Source organism: Neolamprologus multifasciatus, chromosome 13 (assembly GCF_963576455.1).
Source record: "Neolamprologus multifasciatus chromosome 13, fNeoMul1.2, whole genome shotgun sequence".
Classification (NCBI taxonomy): domain Eukaryota; kingdom Metazoa; phylum Chordata; class Actinopteri; order Cichliformes; family Cichlidae; genus Neolamprologus; species Neolamprologus multifasciatus.
The window spans coordinates 18,713,054-18,736,073 of NC_140451.1; the positions used below are offsets into that span (position 1 = coordinate 18,713,054).

A 23,020-nucleotide genomic window follows, 5' to 3' on the forward strand; every position below is an offset into this window, starting at 1 on the left:
CTGTGGGAGTAATGGAATTCTGTGGTCAGTCCCAGTACCCATGGAATTCCAAAAGCAGTCAGGCATGGTTCATATAACTCACATAAATAGACCACCTTGGTCATGATTTAGGAGGTGGTTGGGACAGGAATGTCAACTTCAGTACTTTGAGTTGTTTTCACTGGCAGCGCAAGTCAGAGAGAGACCCTCTGTCCCAGGTGTGTTTATATCTCCTGCAGCAGGCCCACCTGTTCCACGCAGTAATCTGCTGGTGTGTGTGTTTTTCAGGTGACCTGTCCCCAGTGCAGATGTCGCCTGTTCCTCAGTCCCAGTTCATTCCCCTGGCTGAGGTGTTATGCTCAGTCATCTCAGACATGAACTCTTCCCAGATCACCGTCAGTCAAGACTCACTTGTCAACTACATGAGCAAAGCTCATCCAGGTAATCCATGAAATACTGCCACAGCTTACTTGAGAAATGAATAGTTAGGCAAGAACATTGGACCTCGTTGTCTAACAGTGCACACACAAATCTGTGCGTATAAAAATTTCATGCACAAATGAGTGATTTATCAGTATTTTTGTAGCGGAGTTTGTTTGTACTCTATGAAAAAATGAGAAGTGCCTCTGACCGTGTGTAGAAATAATGAAGACTATAGAAAATGCTTAGAAAACGTTAAAACACACCTTTAAACTGAATATCAATACTACTACTACCAATAATAATAATAACAACAACAATAATAATAATAATGATAATGTTGCCTTTTGGTCATTATTTGCAGTTTTCCAAAAACACTGTGTTACAAAATGCACAGAATCACAATTAAATAAAAAATTGAATTAAAAAAAAAAAAACTATTTCAAGAAAACAAAAATTAAAAAATTATTAAGTTAATGGAAAAATCTAGGGTTTAACTTATAATCATATTTCAGTATTTTCTTATCTCATAATTAAATGATCTTGTATTTCATTAAAAGGGATTATATCATTGCTAGATGTCAACACTTATAGTCTTAATTTTTTTACCAGCTGAGTAGAAAGGCACTATATAAGTGGCAGTCCTTGAGCCACAGTGAGTGTTTAAGGGGAAATTATATTAAGAACCTCTGTTACTTCAGCTGAAGCATTACTTTATTTAGTTTTTCTTATTTTTTTCACCACTCTGGTGGAAACACAATTGTTTCTGCAGCGTTTCTGGCTTAGGAAAGCCGCAGCAACACCGTCACCACTTTCACATGGAGGTATATAGAAATGCAGCAGATTTTGTGTAGATTTATAAACCTGTTGGTTCAGCATGATTCTGTTTTACTAACATAGAAAAGATGGCAAGAACAAAATAGGCCAGTGCGCATGTTTCATAAATCTCATATACTAATATGGGAGCAGTATTTTCTTTTCTTTACAAGCAGTTAATTTTTTCATTTTATCGAGCATTTTATGACATATGCTGTTTTTGGACAGCGAGGCCTACATTTGTTTGTACGCTTGGTCAGTGGCACTACTAAATGTATTTGTATTTGTGAATTAAAAAATAATAATAAACCACTGATTTATGCGTGAAATGTTCACATGCACAATTAGTGCACAGATCAGCAGGTATGCACTATTGATCCTCAAGGTACTTATTGGCCAGAACAAAGAAAGCCATAGAACTGTTTTCAGCATTTGTTCGGGGCTAAGCTAAACAGCTGCTGGCTGTAGCTTCATAGTTTTCAGTTATGCATTAGAGATTTGTAATTATAAGTATTTCATCTCTTTTGGCCTTAATCGCATTCCCTTTTTGTGTCTCAGGGATAACCATCCCCACTCAGGACATCCTCTATAACGCTTTAGGCAATCTGATCAAGGAACGCAAGATTTACCACACAGGCGAGGGCTACTTCATCGTCACTCCACAGACTTATTTCATCACCAACAACATGGTCAGAGAGAAGAACTGGTTGACTTCTTCTTCGGCAGATGACGCTCCTTTACCTCCTCCCGTTACTTACCTGCTAAGTAACGACATCTGCGTCGAGAGCACACAAACGCCCCCAGTCGCCCACTGCAAGTCCTGTAGCTGTTTTAGCCCCCTCCAAATTTCCACTAATGCCATGACTGCTCCAGCAACTGTCCCTCCCTCCACCGTCCCAGATCAGCATTCCGTGTCCGTGTCCATAAGCGAATGCACGGGGAAAAGCTTAAAGTGGCCGCGACCTTTAGATCACAAACCCACCGTGCAACATCAGTCCACCTCCACTGCAGCAGATTGTCAGGCAAGCGAGATCAGCAAGACTACAGCCACTACTAACGCCACCAGCCGCAAAGAAAAAGATAAACCAGGGAGGAGGTTTGGGCTCAGTTTGTTCCGGAGGAATGGAGGAAAAAAGGAGAAACCGAAGAAGGAGTACACATCTTTTTCAGGCCAGTTCCCTCCAGAAGAGTGGCCTGTAAGAGACGAGGATGACCTGAACAACTTACCCCGTGATCTGGAGCATGCAATCATCAAACGCATCAACCCTGAGCTAACTGTGGACAATCTGACACGCCATACCGTCCTCATGAAGAAGCTGGAGGAGAGAAGGGAGAGAGGGATAGAAAAAGTGCTGGACAAGGGTGTTGATAAAGATGATAAGGGAGTTGACAAGGGAATGTCTACTGAGGTATTGGCATCTTCAAAACTGAGGCATCATCACTCATCCAAGGCAGGAGCAGGCAAAAGATCTGCTCAGAAAGCCTCTCGCAGCAAGAGGAGGAGCCACTCGTCCAAAGAGAAGCACAGGGAAAAGGAGAAGGACAAGGTTAAGAACAAAGCTTCCATATGTGCGGACAATTATCCAGAGGGGGAGGATTTGATCCCTACGCGGCTCAGAGTGGAAATCGCTGTTGATGAACCAGTTCAAGTGGAAGAATGTGGAACTGCTGAGGGAAAGTCTCTTTATAAGAAACGCATTGAAAACCCTTTCCAGACACATCCGCTGAAAGAAGCCGAGAACAGAATTCCCACTGCCAGAGAGCACAGAAGACGAGAGGTGAAAGAGCACAAGACTTCGGGATCAGGGAGGAAGGACCGAACGAGTCATCGCTCCAAATCTTGGGACCCACACCGAGCCAGACTGATGGCAGCAGATGGAGAGAATGAAGTGAAATTCACTACATCTGAAGAACAATACAACTGCAACCCTGAGAGGGACTTTACTGCTGATCTTCTTTTCCAATCGGACACGAAGCCCAGCAGAGAGCTGCCACTAAACTACAGCTCAGTCTACCCACAGAGCAGTACGCTTCGCATAGATGACAAGGTCAGACAGAGAGAGGACAGAGAGAGCAAACATTTTCAGGATGCCCCAGAATATGACAGTGTGCCAGATCGCAGCCAAAATATAGTTGGAAGTCTTCCTAACATCCAGCAGTATTCCAGTGCTAATGCCTCTCTCTCCACCCATCCCTATGAGCTTGCCATAATAAACAATGCATATGATCCAAATCTGCCATGGCCCAAGCCCTCTTTACAGCGGAAACATTCCCTCAGACTCTCCAACCCACAAAAAGACAGCACACAGAGGCCTAATGAACTCTCTGAAACTATAGACACCCAGAACCTGCAAGAGATCAGACTTGTCACTGTCAATAACAGAGAGCAAAGAGCCATGAGCCTGGGAGAAAGGCTGGAACTGACATCTAACAGCACTGCCTTGGTAACAGACACTGATGGCTTTACAGAGGACGACTGCAGACTCTATCAGAGAGCAGCCGATCAGGAGGATGATGATGCCTGCAGCTCATTGTGCCTGAATGACGATGAGGTTACAGAGGATGCAAGTAAGTACACAGCAGGTGGTGCGGACTATCAGGGTCACCAGCTGGTTTACCAAAACCTCGACTCTAATCTGAAGTATCAGGGACCTCACAGTCGCCATTTTAAATCCAACTTTCACCAGCCAGAAATCACCTTAATGCAGGCGTCAGCAGATCGAATTTCTCTGGCAGTCCAGAGGGAAGATTCCCTCAGCCCGTCCAGACTTGAAGACACCAGCTGGAGACTCCATCGTCAACACCAGAAGATCAGATCACCAAGAACCGAAAGCGAATCCAGCCCAAAACGGGATGCAGCATTCCAGGGAGAAAGACGGCACAAAGATGACCTTGATTTGGACTGTTCAGAAGCATGTGAAGTTGGAGACAGTAGCATCTTTGACTACTGCCAGACTAGCGAGATCGAATCGGACACAGAGACTGTGAGGAAGTCGGCTGATGAAGGTGACGGTGAGTCTGCTCACTGGGCAGCTGAGGTGGAGAAGAAGGAGGAGGAAGAGAAGCATGTACCCCAGGCCCACAGGGCTGCTCTGAGCATGCCCGATGGAGCTAGAGGGCCAGACGTTAGGGAAGCTGTGGAAACGGGAGAGAATCAGAGCATTACGGGAGACAGCGGTATAGATTCTCCAAGGTGAGTCTCTCTCTTTAAATAGTTTTTTATAAATAAGATAATGAGGTGATATTGAATCTTAACAAATCCACTGATCCCAACCCAGATGCACGATCTCTTGTGGTCAGAGTTTTGACTACTTTTCACACCTCTGACTCTTTCCTATTGTGAGCCCACACAAGACTGCATCCTCCACATATTTCTGGAGGGGTATGGGCAGAATAAACACCATACTGCGGTTAGTTAACCTCTGGGTTACGTGTCTGCGGTTGGCCATGCTCTCAAGTTGATGTTTTTTCTTATAGAGTAAATTGCAATAAAGCTGAACAAACACCTTGTGGCCACTTATAGCATCCAGTATTTGAACAGAAGGGAGTCATTTATGATAATTATGTATAATTGCTGTTCGGTACTTAAACACTGATGTTATAATCAAAGAGGAAGAAAGGAGTTTTTTTTTTTTTTTTGCCATTGAACTCGCTGTGCACCCTGGTGTGTAGGTACAAGCAGGGAGTGCACGACCACGTCACATACGTTACTGAAGTGGTGTATTTTTCCTCCACAGGACCCGGGTCAGCTTGGCGTCTAGCAACACCGTCATTCTTGAAGGCCTCAAGAGAAGAGGCTTTTTGCAGAACCTGGAGAAACTGCATTCGAAGAGCAGTGCCATTCGACCACAGAGCTCACTGCTGCAGCTGACTCCTGTCATGAACGTATAGCAGGCTTGAGCTTCACGTTGGACCTTCACAGGCCTCATCTGGAAGAGGCCTCAAACCTCGTAGTTATATACGACTGTAAGTAATATATCCGATATCACAGTTTTATGCATATCTTCACATAATGATAGCCATTGCTAAAGAGGTATGTGTACAGGTGTACAGTATATATTTTGTGTTTTTGTAAATAACTTTGTGATATGCCATGGTGCATGGTGTATTAGCAGCACTGTGTGTCATTTAAGTGTACAGTTTTCCTTCTCTACAGCTCTAATGTTGCCCTTTTTCTTTCTTATCATGTAGAAATTACTACAAATAAAACTGTATATATAAACCCACATTGTCTTGAAATGGATGTCTCCATATGAAACGTTTTACCAACACAATATGAGTGCCTGCAAGAATTCTTTTACGCTATGCTATCAGTGTAACTGGCCCCAATTCATCCATTCGTTTCTTCTACCTTTCCAACTCAGGATCGTGGGGCAGCTGGAGTTGGGTGAAACTGGGCTGGTTACCAGTCTGTGGCAGGGCTAACACAAAAGGAGAGACAAGCATTCACACACACGTTCACACATACAGCCAATTAACAACTAATTAGCCTAACATGCTTGTCCCTCAAATGTGGGAGGAAGCTGGAGAGACCGACGGCATGCACGTAAACTTCATACAGAAATACCCTCGGATTCAAAGCTAATCTTCTTGCTATCAGGCAATGGCACTGAGCAGCTCTGCTTTTATTAAACTGGTAGATATTGCTTAAAACAGACCGATTCTAATTTATTTTATTTTTGTGAATAAATGCATTAAAAAATATGTTGTTGGGTTTTAAGCAAGTAAATTTCGGGGGTTCACTATCTTGTCTAAGGATGGTTCAACCTGCAGGTTGGAGGAGCCGACGATCAAACCACCAATCTTCATAACAACGGATACCCTACTCTTCCTCTTGAACCACAGCCACCCCAGTCCAAATATCCATGTCTGCATAACCTCAGTATTTCTGAGGGTTACGTGACAATGAGTCCTCAGCCTTGAACGTCTGCCTCAGCAGACTTGGGTCACCCTGCAGTTGTGAATGAATATAAACCAGTGTAGTGGTGAGCGTGGGAGACATTGCGTGGATGTTTTTACAGAGGTCACAGGAAATTCCCAAAAGCTTTCTTTGTATAGCTTCAAAAGGGCTGTTCCTAGCCTTGAAGGCCAAACCAGTTTAGGTGAGGTTTCAGTTAAAAATGTTCAGCTGCAGGAAGGATAAAACTACTATTTAAACAGATGTTAAACTGAAGACAAGGACCTGCTTCACAGCAGGAATCTCCCTGTTCTTGGAGATGTTTCAAGGTGAAAGAGTGACACCATGTGGAGACACTGTGGAAATGCAACCTGAACCTTGTCTTGAGGTAAACATGCCAACACATTAAGCCACATAAACCCATCTAGAAAATAATGGACTTTGTCATAAATCTCTGTACTCCATTGACTGAACACCACAAGGTAGTCAACAACCTTTATTTATCCATATATGTGCCACTCAGAAACTGGGAAGAGGTGTTACAGGATTTGCCCTTAAGAGAAGTCTATATGGATCTTTTACATGTTTTCTCTCTACAGTGAGGCCATTGACAAAAATGAAGGGGCAAAAAAAATAGACAATATGGTAGTAACAGTGTAAACACATGGTAATATACACAAAAGCAAAAAAAAGCATAAAAATAGGTATCAGTGACATCAAATTAAAATGTAGGGTAAAGTTAGTATGAATAAGAACAAAAGACTCCTGGAACCCCTAACTTTTTTTTCTCAACAGCTCGGCATACATTTCTACATAGCATGCAATAAGGCACCTATCTAACACAAGGAAGAAACCTATGCTACAGTGAAGCACAACTGTTATTGAAATAAAAAGAAAATATTGCTCACCAAAATGTTCACTCTGATAAAAACTGTATCTCTCTCATTCCCTTTCATATAGCCCAAGCCGTATCTAAAAAAATACATCAGTTTGTAAAAGATATTTTACACAGAACAGTAAATAGAGCGCTATCCATTGGACATTGGAAAATCTTGTAAAAGTGAGATTTTCTCATGTAGTCTTTTAGTATACACAATCTTTTTTTCTCTCTCCATTTAGATCAAATTGTGATAGTTCGCAGATCAACATGAGTAAGAGTTACCTATATGCTATACACAGGTAATTGAATTAGTCTCCAAAGGAATAAAGTGTGATGTTGCATTTAATGTACATTTGGTGCTTGGGTACAGAGGAAACCGCACGGTAAATAATTAGGACACGGCTCATGTTGGAATATGCTACCCATTAGGTTTTTATTTTCTATTATGCATTTCTTTATGGCTAAACCGCAGGTCATAATAGACAGTGTTGTCAGCCAGCCAGTATTGCTCTCTGTACAGTCTATGCAGCAACGCTAACTCAACATAGACATACAAAATAACAACCTTATAAATATACAGGATGGCTCAAGTCTGGTGGAGCCCAATGTCAAGAACAAGCTGCAACTGAACACCTGCAACAATTTGATCTCCAGCACTTTAAAAAAAAAAAAAGTCATAAAAGAAAAAAAAAGTGGAGACAAAGTGGAGCTTACTATCAAAAATGTAATCTTTTGGAACATCACACTAGTCACCTATACATATATATAAAAGAAAATCAATAATATTTACATTGGATTTCTGATATTTGCTTCACATGGGTTGTGTGAGAGAAAACGAAATAGCTATTTAAATCGAAACAGTTCTCGTTCACCAATTGTGTCGGTAACCTTGGATAAAGTTGCAGCTGAAAAGCTTATTTGCCCACCTGAAGGTGCATGACTGAAAAACCAACCAGTGGGCGAAACACATTTCCCCCCCACCGCTCCCCCAGGTAACAAATTTATCATGTAGATCTTCAAATCACATTTTGTTTTCTTTAAAAGTGTTCAAAAAGAGGTCCTGGAGCATGTGAAGCATAATCACAAACAAGAATAGAGACTTCTTCAAGAATCTATTATTATACCCTCTTTAAACTGAGCACAAAGCCCCGGGTTCAGCTCTGAATTATAGGTTGCAGTCTTTCAGGCCAAGCCACGTCCTTTTGAAGACTTGTGTGTTACTGTCCATCCATTCTCAGCTGCTCCACTTCAGCGTCGTGTGCTTACCTGACCTCTCCTGTCTATAGAAGCCGGGCCTGGCATTTCCTGTCATGTGGTAATATCAATGAAGAGAACATTGGTAGAACATAAATGGAAGATAGGATAAGGGAGGGTTTCTTGGGGGCAGGGGGAGCCGCGTTGCATGGGACCACATATGAGGGTGGGAATAGGGTGCTCACTGGTCTACGTGGATCCTATGATGTCTGGAGAGGGAAGAAGAATGGTTAAAGCCTTTTCCACATTGGGAGCATCTGTATGGCTTTTCAACCGTCAGGATGCGCTGCTTTGGGAAGGTATTGTTGGGGAATCCCTTCCCTGTGGGGATGGTGGTGTACTGCTGCTGTTGTGCCTGCGGTGGTTGCGGCTGCTGCTGTTGTTGCTTGTTCTCCAAGTGAACTCTCTGATGCCTTGCAAGCGAGGAGGAGTGATTGAATCTTTTGCCACAGTGAGCACAGGTGTAGCTCTTTCCCTCAGAGTGGACTCTTTGGTGCCGCGACAAGGAAGAGGAATGATTGAAGCCCTTATCGCAGTGGTGACACATGTAGGGCTTTTCTCCCTGCTGGTGCACTCTCTGCTTTGGGGGAGTGCCGTAGGTCATAGGTTTCCCAGGCTGAGGTGGAGAAAACACTGGATTCTGCAGGTGTGTCTTGTGATGGCGGGAGAGCGAAGAGGAGTGATTAAAGCCCTTGTTGCAGTGTCTGCAGGTGTAGGGCTTGCCTCCGGCATGGACTTGCTGGTGCTTCTTCAGATGGCGCTTGCGGACAAAACTCTTCCTGCACATGTTGCATTTGTACGGCTTTTCGCCCGAGTGGATCCTCTGGTGCTCTCTCAGAGTGGCGGCTGCAGCAAAACACTTCCCGCACTGTGCGCATCGGTGGGGTTTGTCTCCAAGCACGACCGCAGCGTGGGTCTTCTGGTGCTGCTTCAGGTTTGAAGAAGTAGCAAAGCCTTTGCCACACTGCCCACAGGTATATGGCTTCTCACGTGCGTGCACCTCCTGGTGTTTTTTCAGATGCCTTCTGCGGACAAAGCTCTTCCGACACTGAGTGCACTTGTAGGGTTTGTCCTCTGAATGCATCTTCATGTGTTCCCTTAGGGTGATTGCAGCTGCAAAGCTCTTACCACACTCTGAGCATCTGTGGGGCTTGTCTGGCAAATGAATCATCTGATGAGACTTAAGGCTGAAGGCATCAATAACATCTTTGCCCATCATCTCAACTCCTGGGGAGACATAGGGCTTCTCTTTCATGTGAATCTTCATATGCTGCTTGAGACTGGCCTCTACAGCAAAGCTCTCACCACAGTGGACGCAGATGTAAGGGTTGAGGTCCTTGTGGATCTCAAAGTGCTGGTGAAGATCAGCTATGCTGCCAAAAATTTCCCCGCACTCATTGCACTGCAGGCCATGGGCTTCATGTATGATTACACCATTTTCAGACTCAACTGTCAGCTCCCCGCCATGATCAGACTCCACTTTTACCACATGTTCACTTTCCGTCTTAAGCAGCACCTCTCCCAGCAGAGCCTCGTTTCCCGTTGTCTTGATTTCAGCTCCAGTGAAACAGTGCATGTCACCATGTTCCACTTTAATGTAATCATGGTCTGTCTCGGCTACAATTGCATCCACACAGGCTACAGCTCCGAGCTCTGTCCCCAGTCCCTGGATCTTTAAGTCTGAACCGTGGATTTCCAGCTCTAATCCACGCTTTTCTTCTGTCATAATCTCAGTTTCTGCTCCATAGTGAAGGTCGACATGGCTGTGGGCTATGACACACTCCGACCCAAGTGTGTCAAGGCCGGGTGTGTCACATTCAGTCTCTGACTCGGCCATGAGAACACACTCCAACCCCACGACCTCCGTTTTCTTGCCGGATGATGACCTACTAAAGAATCGGGGGGAAAGACCTTTGTCTTGTGTTGTGCCGCGCTGTTGCTCTTGTTGTCAAGCAGACCTGTGAGAGTGGAAAATAAACAATTTTAGATAACTGTTCACAGCCAAAAGCATTTGGTAAAGAAAAACTTTTGCTTGACTGTCACTTATAAATGTAATGAAATTGTAAGTAGGAGTGCAAGTCTGGCTGACAGATCATTGCAAAGTTTACTAACTTTGGTAAAATCGTAGATTTGCTGAACTTGAAAACGGAGTCCTTAAAATGGTGGGTTTTCTGGAAACTTTTGGGCTTTCAGGGAGCACCAAAAGTTGGACTGAAAGACAAAATTAGAGCAATATTAATCAAAACATGGCGTTTGACCTTGATTACCTCGTTTTCATAATAACAACTGAAATCCAAAACAGTAACTGACACTAAAATTCAGTTAATTACACAGCACTAGCCCAGTTTCAGCCAACATAGTCGAGTCATTTGAGAAAAGAAAAAAACAAAACAAAAACAGGATAATTGAATAAAAGGAATATCAGCACTCACTAATAAGTATACTCTAAGTATTAATTGTTGAGCAAGACGTATACACTATGGGCAGACATCAGATCTATTATTTAACAAATAAAACAAGAGTAAAGTGAATAATTCATCCAGTTATTACAAGCACATGGCAATCACATGGGAAGTGTGAAAGTATGACCACTGTTCAGTTCTGTCCCTTCTACAAAAACGTGTTTTCTGTTACAGTTTACATTGGATAAGTGGAAGAAAATTGATGGATCCATCATTGGGAGGATTTAAAGCCATACCAAAAAAAAAAAAAAAGATTTAATACTGAATCAAACACAGACAGCCTCTCCACATTATAAGTTAAATAAGACAGTTTTCACACCAACAGTCAGGTTTAATCTAGTTAGACAAGGTAAGCAAAAGCAAATCTTGGTGAACATAATTTTGCCACCTAGTCTCCAGGTAAAGATCACTGTATGTCCAGGATATACAGTCATGACCTCCACAAACACAAAAAGAAGCACAAACAAACGATGGTGACTCGTTTGTTTAACCGATGATCGCAAGACAAGAAGGGCCACAATTGGATTTAACTGTATTTGTATACTGTACAACCACTGGCCTAAGGTAATAGGTTTTAAAACGGCTCATTCTTTAGCATTATGCTCAGAAACTGCATGAATAAAGTGGTGGGACAGGAGTATTATAAGGTTTTCATGCCTGCACTCATCTCACATAACCTGATCATTTCAAATACTACTAAGAAAGGTTTACCAACAATTTGCTAGCCAAGTTAGCGCAGACTTCCTCAGCTAACAAATGTTAAAATCCAACTGAACATCATAATCAGACTCGCAATTCTATCTTAATCCGCAAGCAAAAAACTTGGCTGGCCTACACTTGTCGCTTATCTGCGCAGTTCATTATGAGTCATAAATGAATACATCTCGAAATAAAAACGGGGCATCTAAACAGCAGGGTTTTGCTATTAAACATTTAACTGCTGGTTGCTAGCCTTCCAAATAAGCTACAAATAGCCAATATAGCCGCTAGTTAGCTGGCTACGGTCGATGGGAGACTGGTTAACGATAAAACAGCATTGTGTTAGCTGCTAATGTGTTCACGATTTAGCCAGCTAACTAGCTTCAAGGAAAACCTCACCAGAGTAATTGTAGTGAGAAGTCCATAAACAGCGAAATACTTACACCAAACCAGCACTGAATTTTGCGCTCAAGTGCAATTTATGACAACGACCGACGCGGAAATTCTCCTTGTGCGAGTATTAACAGGCCATCTTGTTGTGCCACACCAGCACTTCCAGGCTAGCCAAGATTACACACTCGCCTAAGATGGCTGCCGCTTGCTAATGGTAGCTGCACTAGCTTCCGCCATTCTAAACATTAAAATTAGAGCGATCTCGACAGCACTATGTTCACAAAGATTAACCAAGAGTGCTCAGGAAACCACAGAGACAACCATAAATCATAGTTTGAGCGCTAGTAACGTTATCGCACAACACCAACGCCGACGACGAGTTGGTTAGCACGCTAAGCGCCACACCGTGATTTCCAGTCAGGAGTGGGCTAGCTGAAACAAAGATGGCTAACCATGAAAGCCCGAAACGGTGTGCGAAAAGCCCGGGAAAGGACGTCTTTTAAGCAAACAAGAACTTCTCGAAACACAAATCCGCCACCATGTGCAGCTTGAAATGAATTATACGGACAAAAACAACCAAGAAAAGCAGTTTAATCACTACTTGAAAGGACACGATGAGTCTTGGCTACAAACCCGAAGCACTCCTTCACTGCGGCAGCAGTCGACAAACCGCACGCACGACTCCAATGGCGGCCTTGCTGATGTTAGCAGCTATCCAGCCGAGACATTATTAGCGTGCTGGCTAGATAGCCACGATGCCAAGCTAACCCCCAGCTAATCCAGTCTGCTAACACAGTTAGAGCCTGCACTCCAGTTTAGTTCTATAGCCTGTAGACAGTAAAACACTGGAGCGGAAGCTTTACTAAACCGCCCATCCGACCATGTTTAAGTGTGGTTTGGCATGCAAAGACAAACTGCAAGCAAATAGAAAGAAATACAGACGAGTTGAGTCTGCAGCAATCGCAAACAGCAATCAAAAAATAGCCTGGATAGGACTCGAACCTAAAATAGTCTTTTATACCAGTGTGTTGCTGTGCTTGCCTGCTGTTCTAGCAGCACATAATGTCACAAGCAGTGCCAGCCCGGGCCTGTATTTTTCCATCTCAAAGTTCAGAACCCGAGGCGCACAAGACACACCGCTGACTCAAATAACGATAAAAACTACGATGATATATTAAGCTGAACACAAACGACCCTCTGTGCCTCTCTGCCGCTGCTGCTATTGATGCCAGAGTATGCTGAATTTAAACGATATAACACATCATTAGGAATAAAGGATCACGGCTGTTTAAACGTGTAAATTCTTGCAGGCCCGCACCCACCTTTCTGTCCGCTTACTTTGTGACTGCTGAAAAGAGAATTTTAAAAAGAGAGAAGCGTTGCAAGCTGTATGTAGTAAGCCTGGGTAGACTGCTCAGTATCTTCCTCCCTCTCTAGCCCTCTCTCTCTCTTTCTCTATGCCTGTGTGTGTAGCTGGCGCCACAGCTCATCTGGCGCCAACGTTGGACAACCGACGCACTTTAGCGAAAGCAACCATTGTCCTTTCAACGCAGCACGGAAACCACAATCACCCCCTACAGGCTGGGAGTCGACAATGCACCACAGACACAAGCCTGGAGATTTCCATTACGGTTTTTAGTTTGCAGTGTTTATCCATAACAGTGGCTCTGACGTTATTTTACTGTATTGTAACAAAGGTGAATATGAGGTTTATATCAGTTCACCCGCTAATGTTCCTGCTTCTTATGCCCCCCCCAAAAAAGGCAGGCAGATCAATAAAATAAAATATAATGTGAAAAAAATTCTAACATGGCAAAAAACGTGCAATAAGTATAAATTCAAAAAAGTTTTTTTTTAAGCCTAAATAAATAATTGAATATATAAAGCTGTATTTGTGTGGTCCTCAAGCTCAGGGCCTTTACCATTGGCCTGAGAGTTTTATGCAGTATATTAGCTGTTCCTAGCACTGGACTCCTTTGGACAGATGCTGGAATCTGCTGCAGCCACTTTTCCAGTTTCCAGCTCCTTCCACATCTGCTCCAGTTGTTCCTTCAGTTCCTGGTCCCTGCTTTGTAATCATATTATGTGGATAGTGTAGTGGCAGCTTTACAGTCTCTGAAACAACAGGTTGGAGACCAAATTCTGGTCAGGGCATGTATCCAGTAAAGGTCCCCAGAGTAGATCCTCAATTATCCTAAATTCCCTCAGGGCACAAGCAAGGGACACATAACTAACAAGGTCAGAAGAACCACTGCAAACTAATAAGAAAAAGGCTACTGCTACACTGATAATATAGCACCGATTGAATGCTACTATGTCAGTCAACCAATATACAGACCAAAATGAGGGCAGGTGTTGGACTGAAAGCAAGCAAATGCAGATACATCTGTGTCTGGACGATATCTGCTCATAATTCTCGGTCTACCAGTTAAGGCTGTAATAGCTTCTTTGTAGGTGATCATATTCACTCAAAAACATAATCAGGACATAATACAGGGGGAAGAGTGGGCAGCTATGAAGAGAAAGAAGAGTTTAAAGGCAGTTGGTCCAGATGACTTACCTGTGGAGGTTGGAGGTGTACAGGAGAGAGGGTGGTGGACTTTGTAAACAGACTGTTTTGCACAGTATTGGAGAGTAAGAGGATGTCTGAGGAATGGAGAAGAACTGTGGTGGCACTAATTTTCAATACAGGTGATGTGTAGAGCTGTAGTAATTACAATAACTAAATTACTAATAACTAAATGAGTAAATTATTATTACTTTCTTATGGGTTTTATTAACATTTCCTTGTAATTTTTTGCAGCCAATCATTGCAACAGACATAAAGTAGCAAGACTTCAGGCAGCTATTTGATGCATAAAGTGACAAAGAAAAAAACCTAATTTACAGAGATGAGTCAGGACAAAATCATTTTCCCCATAAAAATGTCTGAAAATAATAATTAATTAGAAAATCAATCAGAGATAAAAAATCAATCAAACAAACAAAAACGAAATGGAGAAGTTTAAAAGGTTAATATAATATAAACATCATCATCAGGTCAGCAAGGTTCTTTAAGTCATCTGTGAATTGTAAATTATAATAGTCACCAATGACCCCTTTTGGACTTTTACATAGAAATGATTGTATGTATTCTGTCACTGATTACAACTGTTATTGCCAACATATTCCTAAACGATTATAATTCTTATTTGAATGTTCAATTTGCTGACTTCTACATTTACAAATATTTGCTTAAAACATACTGAATTAGTTTGTCACAGTGAAAAGATGATGGGTGGGGGAGTTGTTAGGCAAATTTAGCCTGAATATTAGCGCAAAATTCTGTAGGGAAAATATCAAAGCGAACACTTTCTTGCAAACTGTAGGAGATGTGAGACTACACTGTATACCTGTCACTCAAAAAATGCAGAAAGATGACAAAGGGTTAAAAAAATCAAAATGGCTTTTTGTTTATTTTTTTGTATGACACTAGTCTTTTTTTTAATGTAAATCCATCAACTTTGGGGGGAATTATCAACTACTGGCACAGCAGTCTAGATGCTTCTATTATATTTTCACAATGCACATGTCTTTAAATGGTAAATGGCCTGTATTTGTATAGTGCTTTTCTAGTCCCTAAGGACCCCAAAGCGCTTTACGCTACATTCAGTCTTCCACCCATTCACACACTGGTGATGGCAAGCTACATTGTAGCCATTGGGGCGCACTGACACCCTGAGGCTGCCGGACACTGGAGCCACCGGGCCCTCTGACCACCACCATTAGGCAATGGGTGAAGTGTCTTGCCCAAGGACACAAGGACCAAGCCTGTCCAAGCCGGGGCGCGAACCGGCAACCTTACGATTACAAGGCGAACTCCCAACTCTTGAGCCACGATCGCCACTTAAAGGTGTAAGCTATGTAGATTTGGTGTAGTAAAGAAGGAATCCCACAAGATGATGCTGTTGTCCCCTTCACATTGTTGATGAATGTTCTGTTAGTGAGAGTGGCATTAAGTATGGTTACATATAGAGGTCTATAAAACACAACCATAACAAATGAATTCTTCAACAGTCTAGCTAGTAATTCTGACACTTTTATGACATTTAGTTATTAAGTTCATCAGTAAGTACTCCTTTTTTTATTTCCTTTTCTCCATCTCACTTGTCTTTATTTCAGGCACCACCCATTCTTTGATTATTTAAAGTCCAACTAGGAATACTGGTTTTACGAAGAGAGCGTATTACATAGCAGACATTCTGTTACTCACAGCTTTTGTCACGCAGTTTCAGTGTAGCGATCAACTTCAGGAGCTCCTCGTAGATTCCTTGACTTGCTTACTTTCAATCAAGTCTTTTCTTTAGCTGCTCATCTCATCAGATTTCCTAAAAACTTCCCACAGCTGCTGAACTTTAATCACCTGTGGATTGTTTTTTTTTCTAAATATATTTTTTATCTCCTGGTAAGAAAATGTCTCACAGCGGGAGCCTGGATTTGGACAGATACACCAGCTTGGATAAATCTCGTCGACCCAACAGTCGCAGCCAAGCCAGGACCCTGGCCAGGAGCGGGGACGTCCTTTGCGACTTCTGCACAACAAAGAAGCAGAAAGCTGAGAAGTCCTGCTTGGTGTGCCTGGCATCCTACTGTGAGACTCACGTCCAGTCTCACTACAACTACCCTACCCTGATGAAGCACAAGCTGGTCAAAGCTACGGGTCAGATGAGAGAGAAGCTCTGCGCACAGCATGACAAGCTGCTGGAGGCTTTCTGTCGCACTGATGAGACATCGGTGTGCGTTTTGTGCATGATGGATGAACACAAACACCATGACATCGTCCCGGCTGGCACTGAGAGGACTGAGAAACAAGTAAGTGGCGAAACACTGTGAACACAGCAAATAAGTTATCGACAATCCACTAATGACTAGTGATGGCTTCTTTCTTGTCTTTGCTGCTATAGAAACAACTTAGTGTTACGCTGCACAAATCTCAACAAAGGATTGATCAGAGGGTTAAAAAGTGGCAAGACCTCCGACAGGCCGTCGAATCACTTAAAGTAAGCCAGAAAGTTGCCTCATGCAAGTCACACTAATCTAACTATAACAATTAAAATATTCTTTTTAAAAGTAACTGTTTTTAAATCATGATGTGAAAAAAATCTTCCTCTCCTTTGTATCTCACCAGCATTCTGCTCAAACAGTCTTAGAGGAAAATGAGCGCATATTCACTGAGCTTCTGCTTTCCATCGAGAGAAAGTATATTGAAGTCAAGGAAATGATCCGCACCCATGAAAGGACCACCGTGACCCAGGCCGAAACACTGCTGGATCGTTTAGAAGAGGAGATTACTCTACTGAAGAAGAAGCACAATGACCTGGAGTTGCTTTCACACACTGATGATCACATACACTTCCTACAGGTGAGGCTGGCGACCCCAACCAAGATAACATATGGTGCGAAAGTCAGGGGTCTTTGGAGAAAAGAGTAAAAACATTCACTGTCTAGGCTATTATGTCTCATGTGTCTTCTTCTTCTTTTTTTTTCCCGCCAGAGTTGGCAGTCCCTGTCAGGCCCCTCGGGATATGAAGATCTCAACAAAATCAGCGTCGCACCCTATTACTCCTTTGATGCTACCAAGAGAGCCATCTCTGCACTGAAATTACAAGTGGAAGAAGTCAGCAAAGTTGAAATGAGCAAAATCTCAGGAGCAGGTGAATAGACTTGCCTTTTTTCATCTCAGATAGCGCAGATGATATGTGCTTTTTTCTGTTGTTTCTTAATCTGCTGTTGTGTATGTGCATTTTTAATTTGCCTTCACAGTGAAGGAAGTCCACATCACAGAAGAAAATGAAGAAAGAAAGTCAAGAAGAGAATCCGTTCTGAGGGAGGAACCAAAGATAAGAGATGAACCAAGAGCAAGAGAAGATTTCTTGAGATGTGAGTTATTTATTTTTTGATATATTTTTGTCACCTTCCTTCAGCCTATCTGTAAACCTTCAGCACCAGCATTGCATTTACAGAAAATCCTACTTACATACTGTCATGGGAAGCACATTTTGTATTTTATCTAATGTTAAATAGCTCCAGTTACTGTTTTATGCATGGATATGCAGCTCTGTGTGTGAAATGACCGAAACTTGCAGTGGGAGGTATGCTGGTGGCAGAACTGGTTTGGTGAAACATAAGGAAGCAAAGTTACTTATGTAAATACAGGTGTTCCTGCTTTTATGGCACCTATAAAAACCTTTGAATGAGCTGATTCATGGGAGCTAGAAACCTTTTTTAAAGGTATAATCACAATTGTTACCATACTCAGGCACATATCTCTCAGGCACATATCTCTCATAGAGATATAACAAACAATAGATGCAAATATATGAAAAATAGGAAAGAATAATTAGATTATATGTAGTGAAACATTCTATATATGAGCTATAAATCGTAATATTTCTAAAGTATAGCCGGAGCACAAGGTTTTGAAGTTTTCATACTCTAACAGTATCTGAGGACAAAGGCCGGTATATCAACATATGTTACAGACCTGATGAACTGGTGTGTGTAGTGCTATGTGTGTGTGTGTGTCACCGCTTATAGGTCTTTGAAACTGTGCTTTGACGTGGCAAGGAGGAGTAAGATGTAGTCCAGGGAAAAAAGCTGTTCCTCAGTCAGTTGCTGTGATGATGTATTGTCCTGAACTATCCACAGGGAGTGTCAAGGGTGTGGTAGGACTTTGAAAATACTGCTGGCCTTCTTTGTCAGATAGCTAGCATAGATGTTATCCAGGATTGAGAGCTCTGTTCAGGTAGCTGCACAGGGTGGCACAGCTGGTGAGGATACTCTCCATGGTCCTCTTTAGTTAACTGTTTTAAAACAGAGACTCTGGCGAACTTTACTTTGCCTTTTCCACTGATTCTCCTTGTATGTGTTTTTGGAGATACTTTATTTCTTTTGTTCTCTTTAATGATCTCCTTCTTCTTCAATGGAGCTCCAGGTGATTGTCTATACATCACTCATCCACATTAACACTGTAGGCTGTCTCCTCATTGTTAGACATCAGCTAGAAGCACAGAATACTAATCATCTGCTAATCACTTAAATCTAAATAGTTTCCTGAAATAACATAAACATATCAAATGCTCAATCTGAGAATGCTGTTTGACACATTTTTAGATAGGATAGGGGAATATTAACTACTGTCCGCATCACCTATGGTTTTGTTAGCACTCTTTAAGCATTTGCTAAGTGAAGACAATTACTTTTGAAAGTGAAATGTTTTCCCATTCATGCTTCAGTCGTTCAGCAATTCAATGATATAAGGAAAACCTTGCCTGCGTAGACACTGTAGATATCAGCATATTTATCTATAGATGTTGTTTATGTCCCCTAGCATGCCTTTACCAATGTGCAGGTCACCTATGCTATGCACACTACTACTCTCATACTATGTCAGATGCTGGATTTTGAAGTGTGAGGTGGTAAAAAAACTACTATTGCATTTAATCCTAGAACATGCATCCATGATTTCCAAGAAGAATTTTTTATTTTGATCATCAGACCTGATGATAGTTTTCCACGTTGCTTGGGCCCAGAGAAGAGAAGAGTGTTCCAGTTCATCAAGTATTTTTTCTTTGCAGAATAGAGTTTTTGACTTGTTTTTCTGCCGTGTTCAGATGCTGGTCAGCTGATTCTGGATGTCAACACTGTTCACCCCAACCTTCACTTGTCTGAGGGTAACAGAGCTGCCACGATGAAGAATGAACCCAAGAACTACCCTGACCACCCTGACCGATTTGACCACTGGCAGCAGGTGAGGTTTCACATTAAACAGGATGAAAGAGAGAGTTGATCAAATTATTAGGGTAAAAAAAGTCATTTCTATAGTTTGTGAAATCATGCCTTTTAAGCTTTCATTTCATCCTTTCTCTTCCAGGTGTTGTGCAGGGATAGTGTGATTGGGACTCGTTGCTACTGGGAGGTGGACTGGAAGGGAACAGAGATAGATGTGGCCGTTACCTACAGAGGAATCCGTCGTAAAGGGAATGCCAATGAATGCAGCTTGGGCTGGAATGACAAGTCCTGGAGTCTGTACTGCTCTGACTCCAAATTCTCTTTTGTGCACAACAACAAAAGCACAGACATCACAGCTCCGGTGTCTTCTCGTATTGGTGTGTACCTGGACCATGCAGCAGGAACACTGGCATTTTACAGTGTCTCTGATGGCATGCGTCTTTTGCACAAGATCCAGACCACATTTAAAGAGCCACTGTACCCTGCATTCAGTGTGTGGGGCTTTGGTACGACTGTAAGACTGTAAGATATGCTTCAGACTTACATTCTCCTTAAATCTGTGACATCTAGCACGTGGTGTTTGAGTAATTTTTGCTGGTTTTATCTTCTTTTATTTAACTTTTTCCTGATAAGTCTTTTTATGAGTGTTTTGGTTACAGCTTGCTCTTTTAAGGGAAATTAAGATATAACGGGTGCCATTAGTAAGTAGAAAAACATTAAATCATTGATCAGGATGCTTTCTCACGTTTTCTTTTTTAATGTATTATATATTTACATCACTGACATGTTGCACATGTCTGTAAAATACATTTTTTTTAAATATTGCTACTGATTAATTTGTCATTTTCTGTAATCTTATTAAAAACACAATAAATAGAAAGTGACTCACATTACTGGGAATGACGTTGCTGTTGTTGTAAGGGCTGATGTTAATCAGTCTATTAGTACGTTATTCCTTCAACAACTTAGATTCAACAGTTTCTTTTCTTGTTCAAGTAAGTGACTAAAAAAATGTAATATAATAATACCATGTGATATTACTGACTATTTTAACTAATACTGGCCACTTATTAAACACTTTTGAATTTCATCGGCAATAACCAGGAATTGATGGGTCATCTAATCAGCTGATAACAGAGACATTTTAAAGCAGCCAAAATGGAATAAAGTTTCTACCCAGTTGATTTTTTAAATGTATAATAACTTTAGTATAAATTCATTCATGGTATGCTTGGTATAAAAATGTAGGTAAACATGTGACCTTCTATATGCTAAAACCAGGGGCTAAGTGGAGTTTTGTAGTTAAATCAGGTGTTGCAGTGCAATGTGGGGATGTGAATTACTTAAAAACAAGTCACATATGAATTTAGTTTGCAAGCTGCAGTAGATTTTTCTTAATGTACAGGCTGTGATCAGCTGATCTGTGTTGCTACTGTGTTTTCTGTTTTACTTGATGTAACTTAACACATCATGTACTGATCCAACATCTGACTGAAGAACTCTGATTAAAAAAAAATTTGGACATTAATGCAAGATTTAAATTTCCAGTTTATAAAATTGGAAAATTTTTCTTATTTTTAATTTATTCTGTATCTTAACTTTGTTTTGATTTATTTTTTACAACATTTCATTTTGTCATTTATTTTACTCTAATTTGTGTAAAATGCTTTTTGAGCATATGAAAGGTGCTTTATAAATAAGCATTACTTACCTACTTTTGAAAAAACGCTCTCATTTTCCTCTCCTCTCTTTCTTACATTTTTCACTACCTCTGTGTTGCACACTGATGTTTTTTCTTGCCCTGGGAAATAAAGCAACTGTACATTAGCTATTAGATACATTTTGTGATGCACTGCTTGAGTTGTGTGTGTGCTGATGTTTGTTGAACTTTGAAATTACCTGCAAAAAAAAATTACTCCATTTATGGTTGGGCCTCTTCTGTAACGTGAGCTAGATATCGAATATGCTCACATTTGCACCTTGAAGCCATCAAAGGGATGAGAAAAAAACAATGTGCTGAAAGGTGTAGTAAATGGACGGGGGGGGGGGGGGGGGGGGGGGGGGGGCGACATTATTTTCTTATTAATGAGAAAGCATCACTGGAGGTAGCAAAATCAAAAGAAACTCATTTGACAGCAATTTGCATTAATGTGCCGTTGTGGCGTTGTTCTGAGTTGTTCAACCCCAGTTGAAGCCGTTTCCAGGATTTTTTTACATGGAGGCCAAAGGGGAATCAAGAATATAGCAGGAAAACCAGAAAATTAATAAAAAAAACAAATCAATCAGAAATAGAAAAGTGATGTCGAAAACATAATTTCAGGTTTATGAAAATTGTGGCCTATTACACATTTTTTGTGAAATTATTAGGAACTGCCCAAGAATTTAAATATAGTCATCTATTGGACACTTGCAAAGTGGAAGAAAGTATTTAGATTTTTAACTCATTTAAAACATATAATCCTACCTTAAATAACTTAACAGCGAAAAGGTTGAACAATCAAAATTTAATTAAAGAACCTTAAGTAAACATATTCAGACATTTTTATGTCTATATGTTTATGATGTTGCAAAGAACGCCAATTTCACCGGTAGTGTTCTGTGGCTTGATCTACAATAATAAGTAGCTAAAGCTGTCAAATAAATACTATAGTGTGTGTCCTATCCATGCCCTCACATGTTGCTCATGTGTTGTACACCTCTGATTGAACCACTGGCTGTGATAAATTTTAACCAGCCATCTATTCCACGTGGTCATATAAGTCTGGAAAGCTCCAGTGAATGATCAGAAAACAGATAAAACATTTAGGGCACTGGTTCTCTTACTCTGTGTCATAGACATTATAATGGTGCAGTTTTTGCAATCTAAACTATGATATCACATTATATGAATATATTACATTATTGCTGTTTTAGATGGAAAGATACGTGGAGACGGTGTAAAAAGGATTTGTCTGCTGTTTTTAAAGGCGCTTTGATATGTTTTTTGGCCTTGATAAATTCCACGCGTCTATCTTTTGTACTAATGAAGTTATAGGAACTGATCAGAAAAGAATGGGGAAAAAGGTTTTGCATATTTTATTAAATATGCTGATTCGTAATTGATTTTTTTCACAGAAGGACCCACCACAGATTATTTATAGCTGACAAATGAAAATATTAATTCGTTAAAGCTGCAGAGGGCAGCAGAAACAAGTTTTGTTTAAGGGGCTCGGTGTCTCACGCTCATTCACACATGTTGTATATAAACAGAGAGTTACACGGTGCTGACGTAAAGACGAAGACGTGTGTCTTTACAATGAGATGAGAAAGCACGGGAGAAAAACACACACATGCACACAAAAAAGAAGAAATGCGAAAGCTTCCAGGTTGTACTCAGAGCCCTCTATTCTGGCCGTACCCTCTTCCTACCATTAACAGCGAAACAGTTCCGTTGCTAGGAAACGGACAGGT

General features: G+C 41.3%; 3 protein-coding genes across 3 annotated transcripts in view; 2 read left to right on the plus strand and 1 right to left on the minus strand.

Moving 5' to 3' along the window:
- The window catches only part of stox1 (storkhead box 1), a 26,127-nt gene extending 19,308 nt beyond the window's left edge, over positions 1 to 6,819 (plus strand). The window contains exons 2-4 of the mRNA XM_085183083.1: positions 268 to 420; positions 1,774 to 4,408; positions 4,953 to 6,819. Of these exons, the coding sequence (XP_085039209.1) occupies positions 268 to 420; positions 1,774 to 4,408; positions 4,953 to 5,106 (2,942 nt within the window). The 3' untranslated portion in view covers positions 5,107 to 6,819. The remainder of the gene's footprint in view (positions 1 to 267; positions 421 to 1,773; positions 4,409 to 4,952) is intronic.
- On the minus strand, positions 6,594 to 10,083 carry LOC146505417 (uncharacterized). Its single transcript, XM_085183096.1, has one exon. The coding sequence runs from the start codon at positions 10,081 to 10,083 to the stop codon at positions 8,428 to 8,430; it is 1,656 nt and encodes a 551-aa protein (XP_085039222.1). The 3' UTR covers positions 6,594 to 8,427.
- A 5,927-nt stretch (positions 10,084 to 16,010) lies between these two features.
- Positions 16,011 to 20,383, plus strand: ftr14l (finTRIM family, member 14-like). The gene is made up of 7 exons (XM_085183097.1): positions 16,011 to 16,651; positions 16,744 to 16,839; positions 16,968 to 17,201; positions 17,334 to 17,493; positions 17,603 to 17,719; positions 19,453 to 19,589; positions 19,713 to 20,383. The coding sequence occupies exons 1-7, from the start codon at positions 16,253 to 16,255 to the stop codon at positions 20,094 to 20,096; spliced, it is 1,527 nt and encodes a 508-aa protein (XP_085039223.1). The 5' UTR covers positions 16,011 to 16,252; the 3' UTR covers positions 20,097 to 20,383.
- The last annotated feature ends 2,637 nt before the right edge of the window (positions 20,384 to 23,020 follow it).